This window comes from Ranitomeya imitator, chromosome 3 (assembly GCF_032444005.1).
Source record: "Ranitomeya imitator isolate aRanImi1 chromosome 3, aRanImi1.pri, whole genome shotgun sequence".
Lineage (NCBI taxonomy): Eukaryota > Metazoa > Chordata > Amphibia > Anura > Dendrobatidae > Ranitomeya > Ranitomeya imitator.
The window spans coordinates 260,761,299-260,781,859 of record NC_091284.1 but is presented as its reverse complement, the minus strand read 5'-3'; the positions used below and the strand labels follow the sequence as shown (position 1 = coordinate 260,781,859).

The 20,561-nt window shown below is 47.6% G+C and overlaps 1 protein-coding gene across 3 annotated transcripts in view; it reads left to right on the top strand.

Moving 5' to 3' along the window:
- Positions 1-20,561, top strand: part of KDM5B (lysine demethylase 5B) — a 106,043-nt gene that overhangs the window by 28,102 nt on the left and 57,380 nt on the right. For all 3 annotated transcript variants that reach the window (XM_069756406.1, XM_069756407.1, XM_069756404.1), the window contains exons 6-9: positions 3,701-3,820; positions 4,603-4,699; positions 10,201-10,286; positions 10,461-10,619. In XM_069756406.1, the coding sequence (XP_069612507.1) occupies positions 3,701-3,820; positions 4,603-4,699; positions 10,201-10,286; positions 10,461-10,619 (462 nt within the window). The remainder of the gene's footprint in view (positions 1-3,700; positions 3,821-4,602; positions 4,700-10,200; positions 10,287-10,460; positions 10,620-20,561) is intronic.

Sequence of the window (20,561 nt, the reverse complement as noted above, 5' to 3'; positions counted from 1 at the left end):
TCCCGCCACAACTGCAACAGGAGTCTTCAGATCTCCTTGGACACTCTCTGATCTGTCTCGGCTGGATTGTCAACAGAGAGACGTTCTGACCCCAACTCTCTATCTATCCATCCATCCATCTGCTCTCCCCATCAATTCTGGGGGTGGAAAATTGGGCAGCCGATTTTCTGACTCGTCAGGGTCTCGCATCGGGAAAGTGGTTTCTCGACTCCTCAGTCTTCAACCAGATATGCCTGAGATGGGGCACACCCGGACATTGACTTGATGACATCTCGGATGAACCACAAGGTTCTTCAGTTCGTAGCCAGGTCCCAGGATCCACTGGCCATGGATGCTCCCTAGAGGCTACCAGACTGTCCAGATCTTCTCACAAGGCCCCCTTTTCCACCAAAGTTCAGTCTGAGTTTAACGGCATGGCCGTTGAGGCTGCAGTCCTGAGGGAGGCTGTTTTTTCCCATCAGGTCTTGCAGACCATGATTGGGGCAGAAAAACTAGCATCCTTGCGTATCTACCACAGATACTAGAAGGCTTTCTTTCGGTGGAGTGAGGACAACAATTTGGTTGCTATGTCTTTTTTCCCTTCCTTCCATCCTGGGGTTTCTACAAGCGGATCTTGTCTGTGGTGTATCACTCAGCACCCATAAGGGTCAAGTTTCTCATTCCCAGGTAAAGACTTTTCTTCAAGGAGTCGCCCACCTGGCATGTCCATATCGTTCCCCGATAGATCCATGGGATCTTAAACTTGTCCTTGGCGCACTACAGCGTGCTCCTATTTGAGCCCATTCAAGACGTTCCATTTTCTCTCCTGTCCTGGAAAGTTGCCTTCTTAATTGCCATTACATCCATCAGTAGAGTTTCTGAACTAGCGGCATTATCCTGCTGTTCTGTTCCTGATTCTACATCAGGACAAGATGGTTCTCAGACTTGTTCCTTCCTACCTAGGGTGGTCTCTTCATTTCACATTAATGAAGATATTGTCCTTCCTCCTTTATGCCCCTCTCTGGTCCATTCCATGGAGAAGTTCCTCCACAAGTTGGATCTGGTAAGAGCTATCCGAGTCTACCTTTCAAGGCCTGCTTTCTTTGTCCACTCTGATGCTTTGTCATCTCTGAGGGTTGTCGTAAGGGGCTCCCAGCTTCTAAGTCCACTATTGCCCGGTGGATTTGTTCAGCAATATTGGAGGCATACCGCGTTCAGGACAAAGCCTCCGGGGTGAAGGCTCACTCCATTCGTATGGTGGGGGCTTCCTGGGCAGTTCGTCACCAGGCCTCGGCTTTACAGATTTGTAAGGCTGCGACTTGGTCATCTTTGCGAGGTTTTCAGGGTTCATACTCATGCCTCTTCTGATGCAGGCCTAGGCAGGAAGGTGCAGCAGGCGGCGGTTTTTGCATCGGCCAACATAAGTCTGTTTTTCTTTGCATTTTTCTGGTTCCCACCCTTGGAACTGTTTTGGGACGTCCCATGGTTACTCCCCCCCCCCCCCCCCCCCCATCAATGAAGCGATAAAGAAAGAGGGATTTTTGGTACTCGCCGTAAAATCTTTCTTGGAGCCTTCATTGGGGGACACAGCACTTTCCCTAACTGTTTGTACCTCTATTGGGCCTACGTGCCTTTGTTGTTGGGTTGGTACATATTTTGAGTTTTTGTTGCTTTAACACTAACTGAGGTACTTTGCCTGTGGGTGGGTATATACTTCTGAGGAGGAGCCATTTTCCTTTTTTTGCCTAGTGTCAGCCTCCTAGCGACAGCAGCGTACACCCATGGTAGCCTGTGTCCCCCAATGAAGGCTCGAAGAAAGATTTTACGGTGAGTACCAAAAATCCCTCTATTTAGGTGCCTTTTAGTGTAATTTTATTAATGTAAAAAAACAGGAACACATTTTTATGAAATAGGATGTTTATTGAGTATTGAAGACCTTTTCTCTCTTTAAAAAAAACTCTGTACGTTGTGACAGATGTTTTGTTATATGGACACTGGGCTGTGTAGCTGCCAAGGCTATCTCTTGTGACCTAGACTTTGTTCCATGGGGTTTTGGGTTTGACAGGTTTTATATGGTTTGAAATAACGGTGCACTTTCTTTACAAGGGGGGAAAAATGTTGAAAGGATACAACTTTTCCTCCCCCATATTCCACACAGGATATTAGTATTGAAACCAATCTCAATTCAAACCATTATCAATATGGTTCTTCATGTTAAAACACGGACTCCAGATTATTTTCTACATGAAACTAAGAATTTCACTCTTGACGTTTTAGTGGGCTTGGGCATTCATTGTTGCTGCACAGTCTAATATATCCATATTATATAAATATAGTATTTACTAGATGGTGGCCCGATTCTAACGCATCAGGTATTCTAGAATATGTATGTATATAGCAGCCACATAGTATATAACACAGGCCACGACATATTCTTGAATACCCGATGCGTTAATACAGGCCACGCAGTATATAACACAGCCCAAACAGTATATAACACAGCCCACGCAGTATATAACATTGCCTACATAGTATATAACACTGGCCACGTAGTATATAACGCAGCCCACACAGTATATAACACTGCCCACATAGTATATAGCAGCCATGTAGTATATAACATTGCCCACATAGTATATAACACTGCCCATGTAGTATATAGCAGCCATGTAGTATATAACGCAGCTCACGCGGTATAGAACATTGCCCACATAGTATATAACACTGCCCACGTAGTATATAGCAGCCATGCAGTATATAACGCAGCCCACGCAGTATATAACACTGCCCACGCAGTATATAACATTGCCCACATATATAACACCGCCCACATAGTATATAGCAGCCATGTAGTATATAACGCAGCCCACGCAGTATGTAACACAGCCCACGTAGTATATAGCAATGTGGGCACTATGCGTGGTTAAAAAAGACCTAAAATAAAAAATAAACATATACCGTACTCACCTTCCGAAGGCCAATTGAAGTCCTGGCGCCTGTGTGCGGTGCACGCGGCAGCTTTCGGTCCCAGGATTGGTATGAGCACAGGACCTGTGATGACTTCGCGGTCACATGACCGTGACATCATGGAAGGTCCTTCTCGCATAGCATCCTTGGCACCGGAACCTGCCGCTTGCACTGCCGAGGACAGCGCACCACGTCGGAGGGTGAGAATAACCTTTTTTTTTTTTTTTTTTTTTAATCATTTGTAGCATTAGATCTTTTTACTATTGATGCTGCATACACAGCATCAATGGTAAAAAGTTGGTCACACAGGGCTAATAGCTGCGTTAATGGAGTGCGTTACACCGCGGCATAACGCGGTCCATTAACGCTGCCATTAACCCTGTGTGAGGGCTGACTGGAGGGGAGTATGGAGCGGGCACTGACTGCGGGAAGGAAGGAGCAGCCATTTTGCCGCCGGACTGTGCCCGTCGCTGATTGGTCGTGGGCGTTTTGCCACGACCAATCAGCGACTTGGATTTCCATGACACAGAGGCCGCGACCAATGAATATCCGTGACAGACAGACGAAAGTGACCCTTACACAATTATATAGTAGATTCTGACATTGGATATGGTCAGATAAGGTAGCCCAACACTGATGGAGCTTCTTTATCCACATTAATGTTGCAAACAGGATTCATCCTGATTTGTCCTACAGTCTAGTTCAGTAAACTATATCCTTTAATTAAGCAATATGTGTTTATTGTAAATTGTAGAAACCAACGTTTGTTCCTGATGTTAAGGATAAGGAGTACAAACCTCATGATATCCCACAGAGACAGTCTGTCCAACCTTCAGAGAACTGTGCCCGACGAGCTAAACGTATGCGTGCAGAAGTAGGTGCCATTCTTATTCCCTTTGGCTTCAAATACTATGATAATTACCATATACCGTATTTTTCGCTTTGTAAGATGCTCCGGATTATAAGATGCACCCCAAATTTTGAGGAGAAAAATAGGAAAAAAAAACTCTTAAATAAATTGGTGGTGCTTCTTATAATCCATGCATCTTATTGCTTACTGGGGGTTGTGGCTGCAGTGGATCAGGGACGCTGCTGGAGACAGGAGTAAAGTGTTGCTGCAGACTGAGATGAGGGGGTGTGCAGGTGTCCGGTGCTGTGGGGGGAGGGGGTGTCTCCGGTGCTGCCGGAGGCTCTGCTGACACTTTGTGAAAGGCCAGAGCCCCCCAGCAGTTCGTCCATGCTTTCTTGTGTGGTGGACTTCGGGAAAATGGCCGCCGGGAGGCGGCGCATGCGCAGATGGAGATCTTGGAACCAAAATCTCGAGAGATGAGGTCTTGGCGCTGAAATCTCATCTCCCGAGATTCCGGCGGTCATTTTCCCGAAGTCCGTCGCACAGGAAAGCCTAGATCAACTGCCGGGGGGGGGGGGGCTCTGGCCTTTCACAAAATGTCACCAGAGCCCCCCCATAGCACCGGAGACTCCAGCATCATCCTGGGCAGCGGTGGCGGACACCCCCTCATCCCAGCCTGTAACCATAAGCGGTATATCCGCTTTGTAAGACGCACCCCTATTTCTCCCCCAAATTTGGGGGAAATAAAGTGCGTCTTACAAAGCGAAAAATTCGGTATATAAATTATATATTTATTTCCCATTCAGGATATTAGGATTAAAGTTGAACCAGAAGAAGCACCAGAATTAAGACCTCGTACTTTACGCCGAAGGATGGGCTCTACACCCTCCATGTGTGAAAATGGTATGTAATCATACAGTCTTATAATGCATTTAGGCAATTGAATAATCATCGATTATCTGAATATGTAAACATACCAGGGATCACACTCTGAGCAAAACGCTTTTTCATTGGGTGATTGGAATATTTACGCCAGAGATGGGGGGGAAGTATTCTGCTATTGCTTTATCCCTATTAGTCTTTTGAGGTGCAGCCGCATGTTGTTGAACGCCACGGTTTCTAGACCTCTGGATATATGAGGATTGCGGGCTGCAGTTTTCCCTGGTCTGTTGTATGGAAGAGAGAATTAGTGTACAGCTATTAATATGGGGAAGCAATGTGTGTCGGACGCTATAGAAGTTCTAAATAAAAGGATTCTCCATGAATAGAAAAAAAAAACTAACTGAAGAAAATGTTATAAATAAATTCCTAAATACATTTAATTAGCAAATCACTATTGTTTTGTCTAAAAAGGTGGTCACTATAGAATTAAAATGTCCGCTGACTTATACTGACAGAAACCTGTCTGAGAATGTTTGGACAGGTGTTTTTGAGCATGTGCAACAGAAGCGCCCCACCTCCATTTATGTGGAATAATTTGCTTCCCAGGAATGTTTTGATCTTTAACAGGGATAGAGGTGAGGGGTAAGAGACTGCACATACTGCTGTCCACCATATTTATCGGATCTAATTGTGGAGATGGCAGATGTGCAGAGGTAAGAAGAGACCCCTCACACTGCTGTCCACCAAATTCATCTGATCTAATTCTGGAGGTGGCAGATGTGCAGAGGTAAGAAGAGACGGCTCACACTGCTGTCCACCATATTCATCTGATCTAATTCAGGAGATGGCAGATGTGCAGAGGTAAGAAGAGACTGCTCACACTGCTGTCCACCATATTTATCTGATTAATTCTGGAGATGGCAGATGTGCAAAGGTAAGAAGAGACTGCTCACACTGCTGTCCACCATATTCATCTGATCTAATTCTGGAGATGGCAGATGTGCAGAGGTAAGAAGAGACTGCTCACACTGCTGTCCACCATATTTATCTGATTAATTCTGGAGATGGCAGATGTGCAAAGGTAAGAAGAGACTCCTCACACTGCTGTCCACCATATTCATCTGATCTACTTCTGGAGATGGCAGATGTGCAGAGGTAAGAAGAGACTGCTCACACTGCTGTCCACCATATTCATCTGATCTAATTCTGGAGATGGCAGATGTGCAGAGGTAAGCGGAGACTCCTCACACTGCTGTCCACCATATTCATCTGATCTAATTCTGGAGATGGCAGATGTGCAGAGGTAAGAAGAGACTGCTCACACTGCTGTCCACCATATTCATCTGATCTACTTCTGGAGATGGCAGACGTGCAGAGGTAAGAAGAGACTGCTCACACTGCTGTCCACCATATTCATCTGATCTACTTCTGGAGATGGCAGACGTGCAGAGGTAAGCAGAGACTGCTCACACTGCTGTCCACCCTGTCTGTGTGACATGGTATAGGTATTGCCAGGTTACTGCACTGGAGCTTCCTACTGCACATGCTCACAGGCACCTGTCCTAACATTCTAATAGGACAGCAGACATTTTAATTCTATAGTGATTACCTCCCTAAATAGAATTATTGCGATTTGATAATTAAATGTATTGAAATATTTTATATAACATTTAATTTCCTTATTTTTTTTCTTTTATAATAATAATCTTTATTTTTTTATATAATGCTGACATATTCCGCAGCGCTTTACAGTTTGCACACATTGTCATCGGTGTCCCCGTTGGGGCTCACAATCTAGAATCCCTATCAGTATGTCTTTGGAATGTGGGAGGAAACCGGAGAACCCGGAGGAAACCCACGCAAACACGGAGAGAACATACAAACTTGCAGATGTTATGCTTGGTGGCATTTCAACCCAGGACCCCAGCGCTGCAAGGGTGCAGTGCTATCCACTGAGCCACCGTTCTTTTCCTTGAGGACCCTTTTAATCAACTTTAAAGTAGCACTATAGGCAGAACTAGTAAGCCTATTGCAGGCTTGAGGGCATTGACTATTCTTTTTTTTCTCAAAATGATTGAGACACACTGCCAACTTATGTTTTGCACTAGGTGTAATGTAGTGTTTTGTTTTGTTTTTTTTTAATTGGTATTTTCAAGTAAGACTATTATGGTAAAGTCCCTTTCACTGTTTTGAAAAACGTAGACTCATCTGAGCCAATGGCCAATGCTATGATGAATTGACAAAATATGACAAATCGCTTAAAGGGAACCTGTTGGGTCCCCATTCCCTCTGACCCAGCAGCATTCACATATGTATGAGTAAATTCCTGCCTAACCAGCCCTGCGTAATGTTAGTCAGTTAAATCCATTTTTGATAAAGCATATATAATGTCCGCTTTTTCTCCTTTGCCTCATTGGGGGAAACCGGACCATGGGTGTATGCTGCTGCCACTAGGAGGCTGACACTAAGTGAATATAACAAAATTAGCTCCTCCTCCTCTGCAGTATACACCTACCACTGGCTCTAGCCGAACCAGTTCATACTTAGTGTCTGTAGGAGACTCATGGGTCTGGTCCTCAGACTTTTTTTTTTTTTTATTCTATTTTTTACCTTTTACTATTTTTTTTTTTTTCCATGGATTACAGGGCGACAGATCCCTTCAGGGTTCCGATCTCCCCAAACCAACAACAGGCGGGAGCGTGGAGTGTCACCTCCACGTACCCACTCCTGCACTGTTAAAAAGTATGCCTGAGCTTCTTTAGGGGTGACTGTTTCCTTCAGGGTTCCGATCTCCCCACACCAACAAAAGACGTGAACATGGAGTGTCTCCTCCATGTACCCTCTTCTGAGCCAGGCTTATTTCAGCCAGACCAACCTCTAGTATGTCCAGAGGCACTTAAAGCATCCGTGCGGCCCCCACTGCATCACCACTGATGAACATTTGCAATGGAAGGAGGCGGACAGTCCCTCTCCACTTCACGGACAATGGGATGGTGGATGGAGGGTTCCCAGCACCATCCACATTGCAACAATGCTGAAGCCCAGTCATCCGTGGCAGCACCGTGTCGGGACACGCACCACTAGTAAGAGAATCCAGGTCGGCAGTGGGCCCCTGCAGCAGATTCTCAGTACGAGCGCCTGTCATACGTGGGAGTGAAAAATGGGCCTTGTGTGGGGCAGCATTTATGTGCACAGGGTGCCTGGTCCCTACATGTGGTGCGCATTCCAAGAGCAGCCCCCAGCGCAAACCTGATTTACAAATGCCTGCGGGATTCTTTCTCAGAGTTCCTCTGACTGTGTCTGGCTGGCGCGCTCCCCCGTAGCGTCCCCCCCTCCCTAGGGTAACGTTCCTGCTGGCCGCAGAAATTTAGACCCCGGCTTGGGCCTATACATGGAGCAGTCCGAGGTTCAGCCCACCGGATGATGCTGCGCCCATAGCCCTGCCTTCCGAACTGGCGCTTCTCGCTCACTGCGAGATTTCCGCACGCCACAACTGCCTGGGGCCATCTTTATCCACCCAGTCGGCTCTCAGCTGGCGTGGTGCCAATGAGGTCCCAAAGGCGGTCTTAGGCTAGTTTCACACTAGCGCTTTGAGGAGCTGCGGACTTCCTCCGTGAAGCCCCGCCCTTGGCCGCACCTCTGCCGCTAGCTCTGCCTACTTCTGCATGCGGCCTGCGTACCTATCTTTAACATTAGGTACGCAGGTCGTGCGGCTGTATGCGGATGCTTCCGCATGCGTTGTTTTGACGATGCGGTGAAAAAAAGAAATTGCTACCAGCTATGTCCTACGCTGTAGCATCGTTAAAACGACGCATGCGAAAGCATCCGCATTCAGCCGCACGACCTGCATACCTAATGTTAAAGATAGGTACGCAGGCTGCATGCAGAAGTGGGCGGAGCTAGTGGCGGAGGTCCGCAGCTCCTCAAAACGCTAATGTGACACCGAATGTGACACCAGCCTTTAAAGAGACACAGCGGACCGGCAGCACTCTCAGGCAACAGGGCTTGGGTAAAAGAGCCCTGACTTTGTTCTAATGAGGGCTTTAACTAGTTAATGGGGTGTTAGTTTCCCCAGTGTAGTCGACCTTCTTTCCCTGTGGGCATGATAACATAATTTGCAGGACCCGGAGTCATTGCCAGCTCGGGCACATTTTGTGCATGCACGCACCGCATTTCGGCAGCATCAGTGTGCCTCTGTAGGTGGGTGTTCGCTTCCCGGCTTCAGAGTCGCACTGCACATGATCGGATGTTCAGAAAACTGCTACAGAGGTGCACTGATGCTGAAACTAAAACCCCATCAACTATTCAAAGCCATCATTAGCATAGAAAAAGCGGACATAATAAATGCCGGACATAATAAAGGCTAGTTTCACACATCCGTCCCGCGCCATCACGCATAATCCGGCGGCGGGACGGATTGCTGGATCCAACTCAATTAGTGTAAAAACTGATTGCGCCGGATCAGCTTTTCTTCCGGATCCGGAATAAAGATACAATGTAAAAAGATAATAAATAAACCAAAATAAAAAAATCGTGATATTCTCACCTTCCGGCGGCCCCGGCAGCCTTCCTGCTCCTCGCGATGGTCGCAATGCTCCCCGTCCCAGTAAAGCATTGCGGCAATGACCTGTGATGACGTTAGTCTCGCGAGACCGCACGTAATCTGGGATCATTGCCGCGATGCATTACTGGAACCGGGAGCATCGTGAGGAGTGGGAAGGCTGCGGGAGACGCCGGAAGGTGAGAATATCACGATTTTTTATTTTATTTTTTACATTATATCTTTTTACTATTGATGCTGCGTAGGCAGCATCAACAGTAAAAAGGTGAGAACAGGGCATGCGCAGTTTGGAGGCCGAATAGCGTCATGTGGCGCATCTGGCTCTCGTAGGCGTCCATTGTCAGAAAAGCCGGACGGTGGCGATTCCGGCGCCATCAGGTTTTTCATCGCAACAAAAAACGTTCCTCTGGACGTTTTCTCCAGCCGCCAGACAGGCAATTTTTGCCAGGTGCGGCAAAAACGGATGAAACGTTGGGACATCAAGCACAATCCAACGCTAATACAACTCTGAGAAAAAAAACGGATCCGATTTTTGAAAATTCGCCGGGTTGTGCCTGATGCAAAAAACCTGATGTGTGAAAGTAGCCTAACATTGATTTTACTGACTAAAGTTACACAGGGCTGGTTAGGCAGGGAATTTACTGATACACATTCGAGTGCTGCTGGGTCAGAGGGAATGGGGGACCGACAGGTTCCCTATAAGTTCTCGCTCCTAGGTTCCTCCTGTCTCTTCCGTGATGTCTGCTGCTTGTTGTCAATCATAACCCATCTTTAGCAGACCCGCTAATCATCATGGAATACCTGATTTGGTTGCGGTTCTATAGGCCTACAGCCATCTGCCCCCTTTATTTTCTTTTGTTATACTCCAGTGTAAAGCACAGGTCTCCCTCAGTGAGACGTACAGTTCTGTTGTACCGTGGTGCAGATGTTTCCGAAATAAGTCCTGATTTCTTTCCCATAGAAGAAAGTCAAATAACAGTCAAGCGAGAGCCAGTGGAATCTGTTATAGAGAAGCCAAAATCGAAATCTAAGAAAAGCCGAAGTCCGGTAAGTATGAGATCAGTTAGTTGTTACATGCATCTCCGGTTTATTTCCTGAAGAGCGTGGTGGAAATGGAAATCTGTTTCACCGAGGTGGTCATTGTCCTATCGGGTTACATGTTTTTGTCCATAATCAAGTTATGAATATACTCGATACTAAGCTGTATTTTTTTTTTTTCAGGTGGATTTGTATGTTTGCTTTCTCTGTGGGAGTGGGAGTGATGAAGACCGCCTCCTTTTGTGTGACGGTTGTGATGACAGTTACCATACTTTCTGTCTTATCCCACCACTGCATGATGTGCCCAAAGGAGATTGGCGATGCCCAAAATGTCTGGCGCAGGTACTGCCACAGCCTTCACTGATTTCATTTTTTGCAAGCGCACACTTTGCTTTATACAAAGAAGAATGTGAAGAAAACAAGCTAATAATTGCTTAAAGTGAACCTGTAACCCCCCCAGGCGGTTTTAATTAAAAGAGCCACCTTGTGCATCACTAATGCTGCATTCTGTCAAGGTGGCTCTTTTAGTTTGGGTCCCTGCAAACGCTGAAATAATCATTTTTATAATGTTCCCCTCATACCTGAATTTGTCAGGGGGGCATGTCTTTTTCCCCCTGACACAAACGCCTCCCAGCTGTCACTCAGGGCCTCTGTGCGCCGGGTGCCCCCTCCATTTCCTTCATGAACATTTCCGGCGCCTTCGTTGTAAGTTTGAAGGGCAGCTCAAACTGCGCATGCCCGAAAAAAAACTTACCATGCAGGCGCCGGAGATGTTCATGAAGGAAATGGAGGCGGCGCACGGAGGCCCTGAGTGACGGCTAGGAGGCGTTTGTGTCAGGGGGGAAAAGACCTGCCCCCCTGACAAATTCAGGTATGAGGGGCCCATTGTAAAAATTATTATTTCAGCATTTGCAGGGACCCAAACTAAAAGAGCCACCTTGACAGAATGCAGCATTAGTGCTGCACAAGGTTGCTCTTTTAGTTAAAAACGCCTGGGGGGGGGGGGGGGAATGACAGGTTCCCTTTAAAGGGGTTGTGCCATGAAGGTCATTTATTACCAATACGGGTGATAAATGTCTGATTACTTGGTTTCCCACCGCTTGTACAGCCTTTTGGAACTTGTAGTACTATATTTGTGTTTCCACTAGCAGCCTCAACCAGATACATCAGGTGATTGTTGCGCCTTTGGCAGTGGTACCCCAACCGTCTGTGGTTAGAAAGGATTGCCCTGTCAGTTTTACCTCATTTTAGTGACGTATTCTAAGGCCAGGGTCACACTTGCCAGTGCAATATGAGTCTCTGGCATCAATACCCGGCACAGCCGCCGGCACTCGGGACAGTAATGTGCGGCGGCATATATTTCTATGCGTCTGAACGCTCCTATACCGAGTGCCGGCGGCTGTGCCGGTTTTGATGTGAGAGACTCACGCGAGTTTCTGGCTTTGCACTCGCAAGTGTGACCCCGGCCGGTAGTTTCACTTTCTCTACCTGAATTTATTGATGTGACCGATTTTAAAAGGTGCAAGCTATTTAGTAATTAGATAATTCCATCATTAGAATCTAGCAAACTGCTGTATATCAGAAACATTTTTTTTCTTATATTAAGGGTAAAAACTTTGGAAACGTACTATTCAACAATGATGCAGTGCAAGATGAAAAGTACTCCTATAAGGAAGCAGACCATTTAACTCTACTAATGCCCATCTTTGCTAAAATTAATATTAGAATTTTTTTATCCGTTTTAATACTTTTTTTTCTTTCTTTTTACTATGAATTGAATTCTTTTTTTTTTTTTTTTTTTTTTTTTTGCTCTAGAGCCTCAAATGTTACTTCACACAGATTTGCTTCCTAAATTCAAATAAAGCCACTTTCTAGTCTTTATTAGCCCCTTCATAGCATGGCGATTTTCTGTTTTTCTTTTGTTTCATCAATATAGTCACATGAGGGCTTGTTTTTTGCAGAGTGAGTAGTACTTTTGAATGACACCATTCATTCTACCACATGGTGTACTGGAAAACAGGGAAAAAATTCCAAGTGCATTGAAATTGAAAAAAAAAGTGCAATTCCACAAGTATGTTATTTATTTTTTTTTATTTGCCATGTTCGCTATATGGTAAAACTGACCTGGCAATATGATTCTCCAGGTCAGTACGAGTTTGCAGATACCAAACATATATACCATATGTTGAGGATCATAAGACGTACTGGACCAAATTTGCAGCACAAATTTTGGAGAGGAAAGTTGGAAGTGTATTTATTTATTTTTTAAATAAAATGGTGGTGTGTCTTAGACCATTTAAACTGTAGCTTACTTGGGTGGGGGGGGGGGGGGAGCGGCTGCTTTGGAGCGGGGTCGCAGGAGGCAGGGTTGCTGCTTCAGGATGCTGGCGGCGGGGCAATGCTGCGGTCCCTGGGCTCTCAAAAGATGTCTGCGCCGGTGAGCAGAGTCCCCATTCCCAATGATTTCCTTGTGGTGGGTTTCAGGAAATTGGCCCCTCTCTGACAAGAAAAGTGCATTTTATAATCCGAAAAAAACTTTTTCTTTTATGAAAGCGGTAAAAATAAATTGCTTTGGTGCCACCTTCCAAGTCCTGTAAGGCTATGTGCACAAGTTCAGTTTTTTTTTTGCATTTTTTTCGCGATAAAAACGCATAAACGCATACATATGCATCCTATCATTTAGAATGCATTCTGCAATTTCTCCTTCACCACATTGGGGGACACAGGACCATGGGGTGTTATGCTGCTGTCACTAGGAGGCTGACACTAACAAGTTAGCTCCTCCCCTGCAGTATACACCCTCATGCTGGCTTCCAGAGACCTTTTTTTTTTTTTTACCGGACGAAGGGGCGACGGAACCTTTCAAGGCTCCGATCTCCCCGAACCAACAACAGACGAGCACGGGAGTTTTACCTCTCCGTATCCTCTCCTGCGACGTGGGATGCCACTGTCTGAGCTGATTTTTTTTTTTTGGGCAACGGGCCCCTTCAAGGGCACCGATCTCCCCTCCTCATCCTTACAGACGAGCACATGGAGTGTCCTCCACGTATCCTCTTTCTGCCCTGCCCTGCCCACCAGGTTTTACCCTCGGCTGTTCAGAGGCTCTCTGCATTGTGGCGTCCGTGCAGCCCCCACTGCATCACCACTGAGAAAGCGGATGATGGAAGGAGGCGGACGGTTCCTCGCCACCCCCATCTTATGGGGATGGTGGATAGAGGCTTCCTCAACCCTGCACTGTCCTAACCACCCCGGGCACATCTAACCTGCTGCAAGCTGCTCCTCAATTCCCCTCCATTCGGGGTAAGTGCCACCTGGGGGGGGGGTCTGTCTTTCCGGCGGTTCTGGAGGGCTCATCTGTCAGGGTCCCCGCAGGGCTGCTAGACGCGTTTTCCGAGCCGAAGCCATAAATTTAGTCCCCGGCTTCGGCCTAGTGCGGGCCGCATCCCGATAGGCCCCGCCCACCGCTCGCATAATCTTGCGGCTCCGCCCCTGTACCTGGCGCTTCTCGCTCTGCGAGATTACCCTCACAACCCCCGGCGGCCATCTTTTTTTCCTCTGCATGCCGCAGCTCCATCAGTTCTGCACGTGCCAGCGTTTTTTTTTTTTTTTTTTTTTCTTTTTCTTCTGGACGCCGGTCTTCTCTTCTATCAGCGCCACCTCATCTCTTTGCGGGACACAGGACCCGGGTAAGGAGACCGCATTAGGTGCTTCCCTGCAGCGTTACCCTTGCTTCCATCTAGCAGCGTTTCCTGTTACTTATTTTGGGGTACATCATGTCGCAGTCAAGGGCCAGAAAGACCACCAAGGTGCATACTACCTTTTTTACTGTGTGTACCACCTGCCAGGCTCCACTCTCTCGGCCTTAAAGTTCCCCTCTCTGCTCAGCCTGCGATGCCCAATGTACCCAGGAGCCCTCCGCCGCCACCGACCCCAGTGTATCTAGCCCCCCTGAGTGGGCCGCGTCACTGTCAGTCCATGGATTCTTTAGCCAAAGCGATTAAATCCCTTCATGACCCCTCTGGGGAGCGGGGCGTCTTTTTCCTGGGTTAAGAGATCCCTCCATAATGGGGGAATAGTCGGCCTGCAGGGGCCGCTGTCACCGGAAGGAGGTACGGTCATCCAAAAAAACGGATCCGAACTACCTCTCCTGAGCATTCACCTCGCCACTCAGCCTCTGGTAGCTCCACTTCTCGCTCACACTCTCCAGGGGCTCGTAGCGATCACGACTCTGGGTATGAGTCTGATGCATCCTTAGATTCGGATTCTCCAGAGTTTAGATTAGTGTTGACTCCCTCAACGAGGCAGTCAATCATGCGCTAAAAGTGGACGATGACCCTAATTCGGCTCCGGATCATTCGGTTTCCTTTACGAGAACCAAGCGTTCCCATAAGGTATTCGCCTCTCATCCAGATTTCCTGGATATAGTCTGGCGACACAGGGAGTGACCAGATAAGCGCTTTACGGGCAAAAAGGCCCTGGAATTAAAATATCCCTTTTCCGGAGACCTTGTTAAAGATTGGACGGAACCTCCACTAGTAGATCCTCCGGTATCACGCTTGGCTACCAAAACGCTCTTATCTGTACCTGATGGGGCTTCAATTAAAAATCCCACAGAACGCCAGTTAGATTCCCTGGCTCACTGAGTGTATGAAGCCTCAGGTTCCTCTCTCTCTCCTTCCTTCGCTGTGGCTTGGGTCGCCAAAGCAATGGTTTTCTAGGCAGATGCCCTTGCAAAATCCATTCAGGAACAGGATCTTCTTTCTGAGTCGGCAGATCTTGCAAAACAAATTGCCATGGCTGGAGATTATGTGATGTACGCGTCTTAAGACGCAGCGGACTGTGCGGCAACTGCGGCTTCAAACGCCATCACCATCAGGAGAGCTATTTGGCTTAGTGGCGCGCAGATTCCTCCTCAAAAAGTCTCTGATTTCCCTTCCCTTTCAGAGGGGACGTCTTTTTGGAGAAAAATTAGGCCAGCTTATTTCCGATGCTACAGGTGGGAAGAGCAAGTTCCTCCCACAACACAGGCCTAAAGCTGTCTTTCAGCGCCAACAATATTTTCGGTTTCGGCCCTTTCGCAGTAGCCCATTCTGGTCCAACTCCACTACCTCGTCCAGATCAGAACAATCTCCACGCACAGACAGAGACTCTCGACCTTCATACAGGCCGAATCAGTCCTGGCGAGGAAAGCCTAGACAACCCAGAACCAGAGGGTCCAGGCCTGCCAGATTTCCTTCACAATGACTCGGGGAGTATTCCAGTCGACACCTCCAAAGTAGGCGGACGCCTGCTTCTTTTTCAACAAGTCTGGCTTTCCGTCGTCCACGACGAATGGATCAGAGATCTGGTGTCTTCTGGTTACAAAATAGAATTCTCTGCCTCCCCTCCAGCACAGTTTTTCCCCTCTCGTCTCCCAAGTTCGGGGGCTCAATCTCGCGCACTTTACCGCGCCATCGGATCCCTCCGCCAAAACGGGGTCATTGCTCTGGTCCCAGAACACCAGAGATTCAAAGGTTTTTACTCAAACCTCTTCGTCGTCCCAAAAAAGGATGGAACAGTGCGCCCTATTTTGGACGTGAAGCTCCTAAACAAGTACGTAAAAGTTCGGCACTTCAGGATGGAGTCCCTCCGGTCAGTCATTTCCTCAATGGAGACAGGGGAGTTCCTAGCATCAGTAGCCATGAAAGATGCTTATCTTCATATCCCAATCTTCCCGCCACATCAAAGGTTCCTCCGTTTCACCATCCAAGAGGACCATTTTCACTTCACGGCCTTACCCTTCGGCCTTGCCACTGCGCCCAGGGTATTCACAAAGGTCATGGCGGCTGTCATGGCCATTCTTCACTCCCGAGGAGTGGTCGTGTTGCCATACTTAGACGACCTCCTCATAAAAGGTCCGTCTTATCAGGCCTGCGAGGCAAGCGTCCGCATTACCTTGGATTCTTTCACGCCTGGGCTGGTTAATCAACTTGGACAAGTCCTCCCCTGTTCCTGCCCGATGGATCTCTTTCCTAGGCATGATCCTGGACACGTCAAAGGGGCTGGTCTTGCTCCCTCGGTCCAAGGCCCAAGAGCTTCAGCAGGGAGCTTGGACGCTCAGTCGTCCTCGTCCGCAGTCCATTCGGTTTGCCATAAAGATCCTGGGGAAAATGGTGGCCGCAATAGAAGCAGTTCCCTTCGCTCCACTCCCATCTCCGCCCCTTACAACAGGCTCTGCTGGATAATCGGGACAGGAGTCCCTTATCCCTCGATCGGCCATGTCCTCTGTCTCCACGGATCAGGCAAGCCCTCAAATGGTGGACTCAGGGATAATCTCTCTCCCAGGGGAGGTCTTTTCTCCTGATCCGCTGGCTGGTGGTAACTACCGACGCCAGTCTCCTCGGTTGGGGAGCGGTGTTTCGACACCACACTGCCCAGGAGCGTTGGACGATTTGGGAGTCGAGACTTCCCATAAACATCTTGGAGATTCAAGCGATCAGACTTGCCCTGAGACGTTTTCACTTCCTGCTCGCGCGTCACCCAATTCGAATTCAATCGGACAACGTTACAGCTGTGGCGTACATAAACCATCAGGGGGGTACCCGCAGCAGGGCGGCGCTGCAGGAGGTCTCCCACATTCTCCATTGGGCCGAGGCCAACCACTCCACCATTTCCGCACTGCACATTCCAGGCGTTGAGAACTGGGCGGCGGATTTTCTCAGCCGTCAGGGTCTCTCCTCGGGGGAGTGGTAACTCCATCCAGATGTTTTCCGGCAAATCTGCCTTCGCTGGGGAACTCCGGACGTGGATATGATGGCGTCCAGACTGAACACCAAAGTTCCCAACTTCATAGCACGTTCTCGGGATCCCCAGGCCATCGGGGTGGACGCACTGATATCCCCATGGCATCGGTTCCAACTCCCATACGTGTTTCCTCCGCTTCCCTTACTGCCGAAAGTGATCCGAAAAATCAAGACAGAGGGGTTCCGGTGATTCTTGTCGCCCCGGATTGGCCACGTCGCGCATGGTACGCAGAGCTCGTTCAACTCGTATCCGATGTCCCCTGGCGGTTACTAGACCGCCCAGATCTGCTTCGCCAAGGGCCGATCTACCAGCAGAGCTCGGGGGCCCTACGTTTAACGGCGTGGCTGTTGAAACCTGGATTCTAACTCAAGCTTGTTTCTCTCAGCAGGTCATTCCCACCATAAGCGCTCGCAAAACATCTTCCGCTTGCATTTATCACCGCACCTGGAAAACCTTCTCATGGTGCTGGCTCCGTGGTCGCCCTCCGCTTGTTTTCTCAATTCCTTCCAGCTTGGATTCCGGCCTGGCGCTCAGTTCCCTCAAGGGTCAGATCTCTGCGTTATCTGTGTTGTTCCAACGTAAGATTGCTGCCAACTTGCAAGTCAGGACCTTCATTCAAGGGGTCTCCCACATGGTACCCCCCTACAGAATGCAGTTAGAGACCTGGGATCTCAATTTGGTTTTGAGTGTTCTTCAGGAATCTCCGTTTGAACCTCTGCAGGATGTCCCGCTGACTGTCCTCTTCTGGAAGGTGGCCTTCCTTGTTGCAGTAACATAGGCGGGTCTCAGAGTTGGCCGCACTATCCTGCCGGGCGCCTTTCCTTTCCTTCCACCAGGACAAGGTAGTCCTACGCCCATCTCCAGCTTTTCTCCATAAGGTGGTTTCATCTTTCCACCTTAATGAAGATATCATTCTTCCCTCCTACCCACAGCCAAAACATAGGGTCGAAAAGGCCCTTCACACCTTGGACGTGGTACGGGCCCTTAGGAGGTACATTTCTAGAACTGCTCCTTTCCGCAAATCTGATTCCCTCTTTGTGGTTCCAGAGGGTCACAGAAAGGTTTTAGCCGCGTCTAAGGCCACGATAGCCAGATGGATCCGTTCAGCTATTCAAGAATCCTATCGGGTCAGGGGCAGTCCAATCCAAGCGGGGATTAGAGCACTCTACTTGGTCGATGGGTGCTTCCTGGGCCATCCAGCACCAGGCAAAGGCGGAGCAGGTTTGCAAGGTCCGCAACATGGTCTAGCCTGCATACTTTCACAAGGCACTACAATGTCCACATTCAATATTCTGTGGATGCAGCCCTTGGCAGACGTATTCTGCAGGCGGCCGTCGCGCATTTATTGTCAGATGGTACACGGAGTTATTTGGTTATATTGTTTCCCACCCAGGGACTGCTTTGGGACGTCCCATGGTCCTGTGTCCCCCAATGTGGCGAAGGAGAAATAGGGATTTTTGTGTACTCACGGTAAAATCCTTTTCTCCGAGCCACTCATTGGGGGACACAGCACCCACCCTGTTAGCCCTACGGCTCGTTACCTTTTTTGGTTCTTGACTTTCTCTGACATGTTATACTCTAATGTTATGTAATATATTGTTATTAATCTCCTACTGCTTTTGCACTGAACTGGGTCTCTGGAAGCCAGCATGAGGGTGTATACTGCAGGGGAGGAGCTAACTTTTTGTCTCAACTTAGTGTCAGCCTCCTAGTAACAGCAGCATAACACCCCATGGTCCTGTGTCCCCCAATGAGTGGCTCGGAGAAAAGGATTTTACGGTGAATACACAAAAATCCCTATTTTTGTGCACATGATGCGTTTTTTTTCTGCAAATAAAACGCATCGCAGTAAAAAGAGCAGCACGTTAGTTAATTTTGCGGATTTTTTACGTTTTTCCCACTATTTAATGCATTGGAAAAAAACACAAAAAAAGCGCAAAAAACGCATAAAAAAATGCATGCGGCTTTCTGGCAGAAATGTCCGGTTTCTGTCAGAAAATTTCTGCAAGAAATCCTGAACGTGTGCACATACCCTAATGTTTTCATTTTTCAGGATATAGAGCTCTGTTGGGGCTTGTGCTGACAATTTTACTTTTTTTTTTTTTTTTTTTTTCTTGGTATGTGCTGCAGCCTGAAAAATGACATAAAAAATATACAAAATATATGCGGTATTGGTCAATATTTTGGTCAATATTTTGGCCAAGATGTGCAAGCTCGCAACCCACAAGGATCCTCACCCTTATGATTTCTAACACTAAAATTAAAAGCATAACCAAAAAAAGGAATTTAAAAAATCCTCAAATTCAGTAAAAAAAATATCAATTAATACTTGATATTTTGGTAGATTTTTTTTTTTTTGTGTACAGCATTTTTCAGGGGGCAAGTCAAGCCCAGTATTTTTGACCTTGGAAACTATGGTGTCTGTTCACATGGGATGCATCTAGATAGTGCTGGGCAGCCCACCTATCCTTATAGGGTGGGTGTCACTTATAAGCTGTAAGCCAGACACTGTGCATTACCTGTGTGTGACCAACGCCCTATACAAGCCGCTTTTGTGCAATCTAAAACTAAGCAATCACCCCGTCCATGAACTGGTAGGATGTAAGTGGTTGTCTTCAGTATTTCACCTGTGTTGCTGCCATTTTTACTACATGGGCTTGCTGCATCCTGCATTATTTCTGAGACCTGGGCGGGTAAATACTGCGGCTCCTTTTTTTTTTCTGTTATTTATTTTGCACAGTACCACAATTTGTTTTTTTATTACCATATTTTGACAGCTATAGATTCTCCCCATCATAGCTTTATGTGGGCTTGTTTTCAGCGATACCATTTTTAAATATACAGGGTGGTGCAAAAATAGGTGGACGGTATGTGTAATATGGTTATGAAGGGGGAGATTTATCAAACATGGTGTAAAGTGAAACTGACTCAGTTGCCCGTAGCAACCAATCAGATTCTACTTTTCATTCTTCACAGGCTCTTTGGAAAATGAATGGTGGAATGTGGTTGCTAAGGCCTCTTTCACACTTCAGTCTTTTGGCGTCAGTCACTACCGACATAGTGACGGATTGACGGATCCGTCACAATTGTTGCGAAAACGGTTCTAACGGATCCGTTTTTTTGACGGATCCGTTACTTGGGGGTTGTCTGGGAGAAGTATCTACTTTTTGGAGCATGCGCAATTGAAAAAACGGATTGGGGCGACGGATCCGCCGAAAAAACGGTTGCGGCGGATCCGTCGCCCATAGGCGCCCATTCTATGGAATGGCGGACGCGACGGATCCGTCGCGATCCGCCATTTCAGCGTTGACAAAAAACGTTCCAATGTCCGTCTATTTTCAGAAAACGTCCGCCAAATGTCGACGGATCCGTCGCATGGCTGATGGAACGGACGACCATCCGTCACAATCCGTCACTAATGCAAGTCTATGGGAAAATAACGGATCCGTCAAAAAAAATGACGGATCCGTTATTTGAGGAAAATGGCGGTTTTAGACTGAC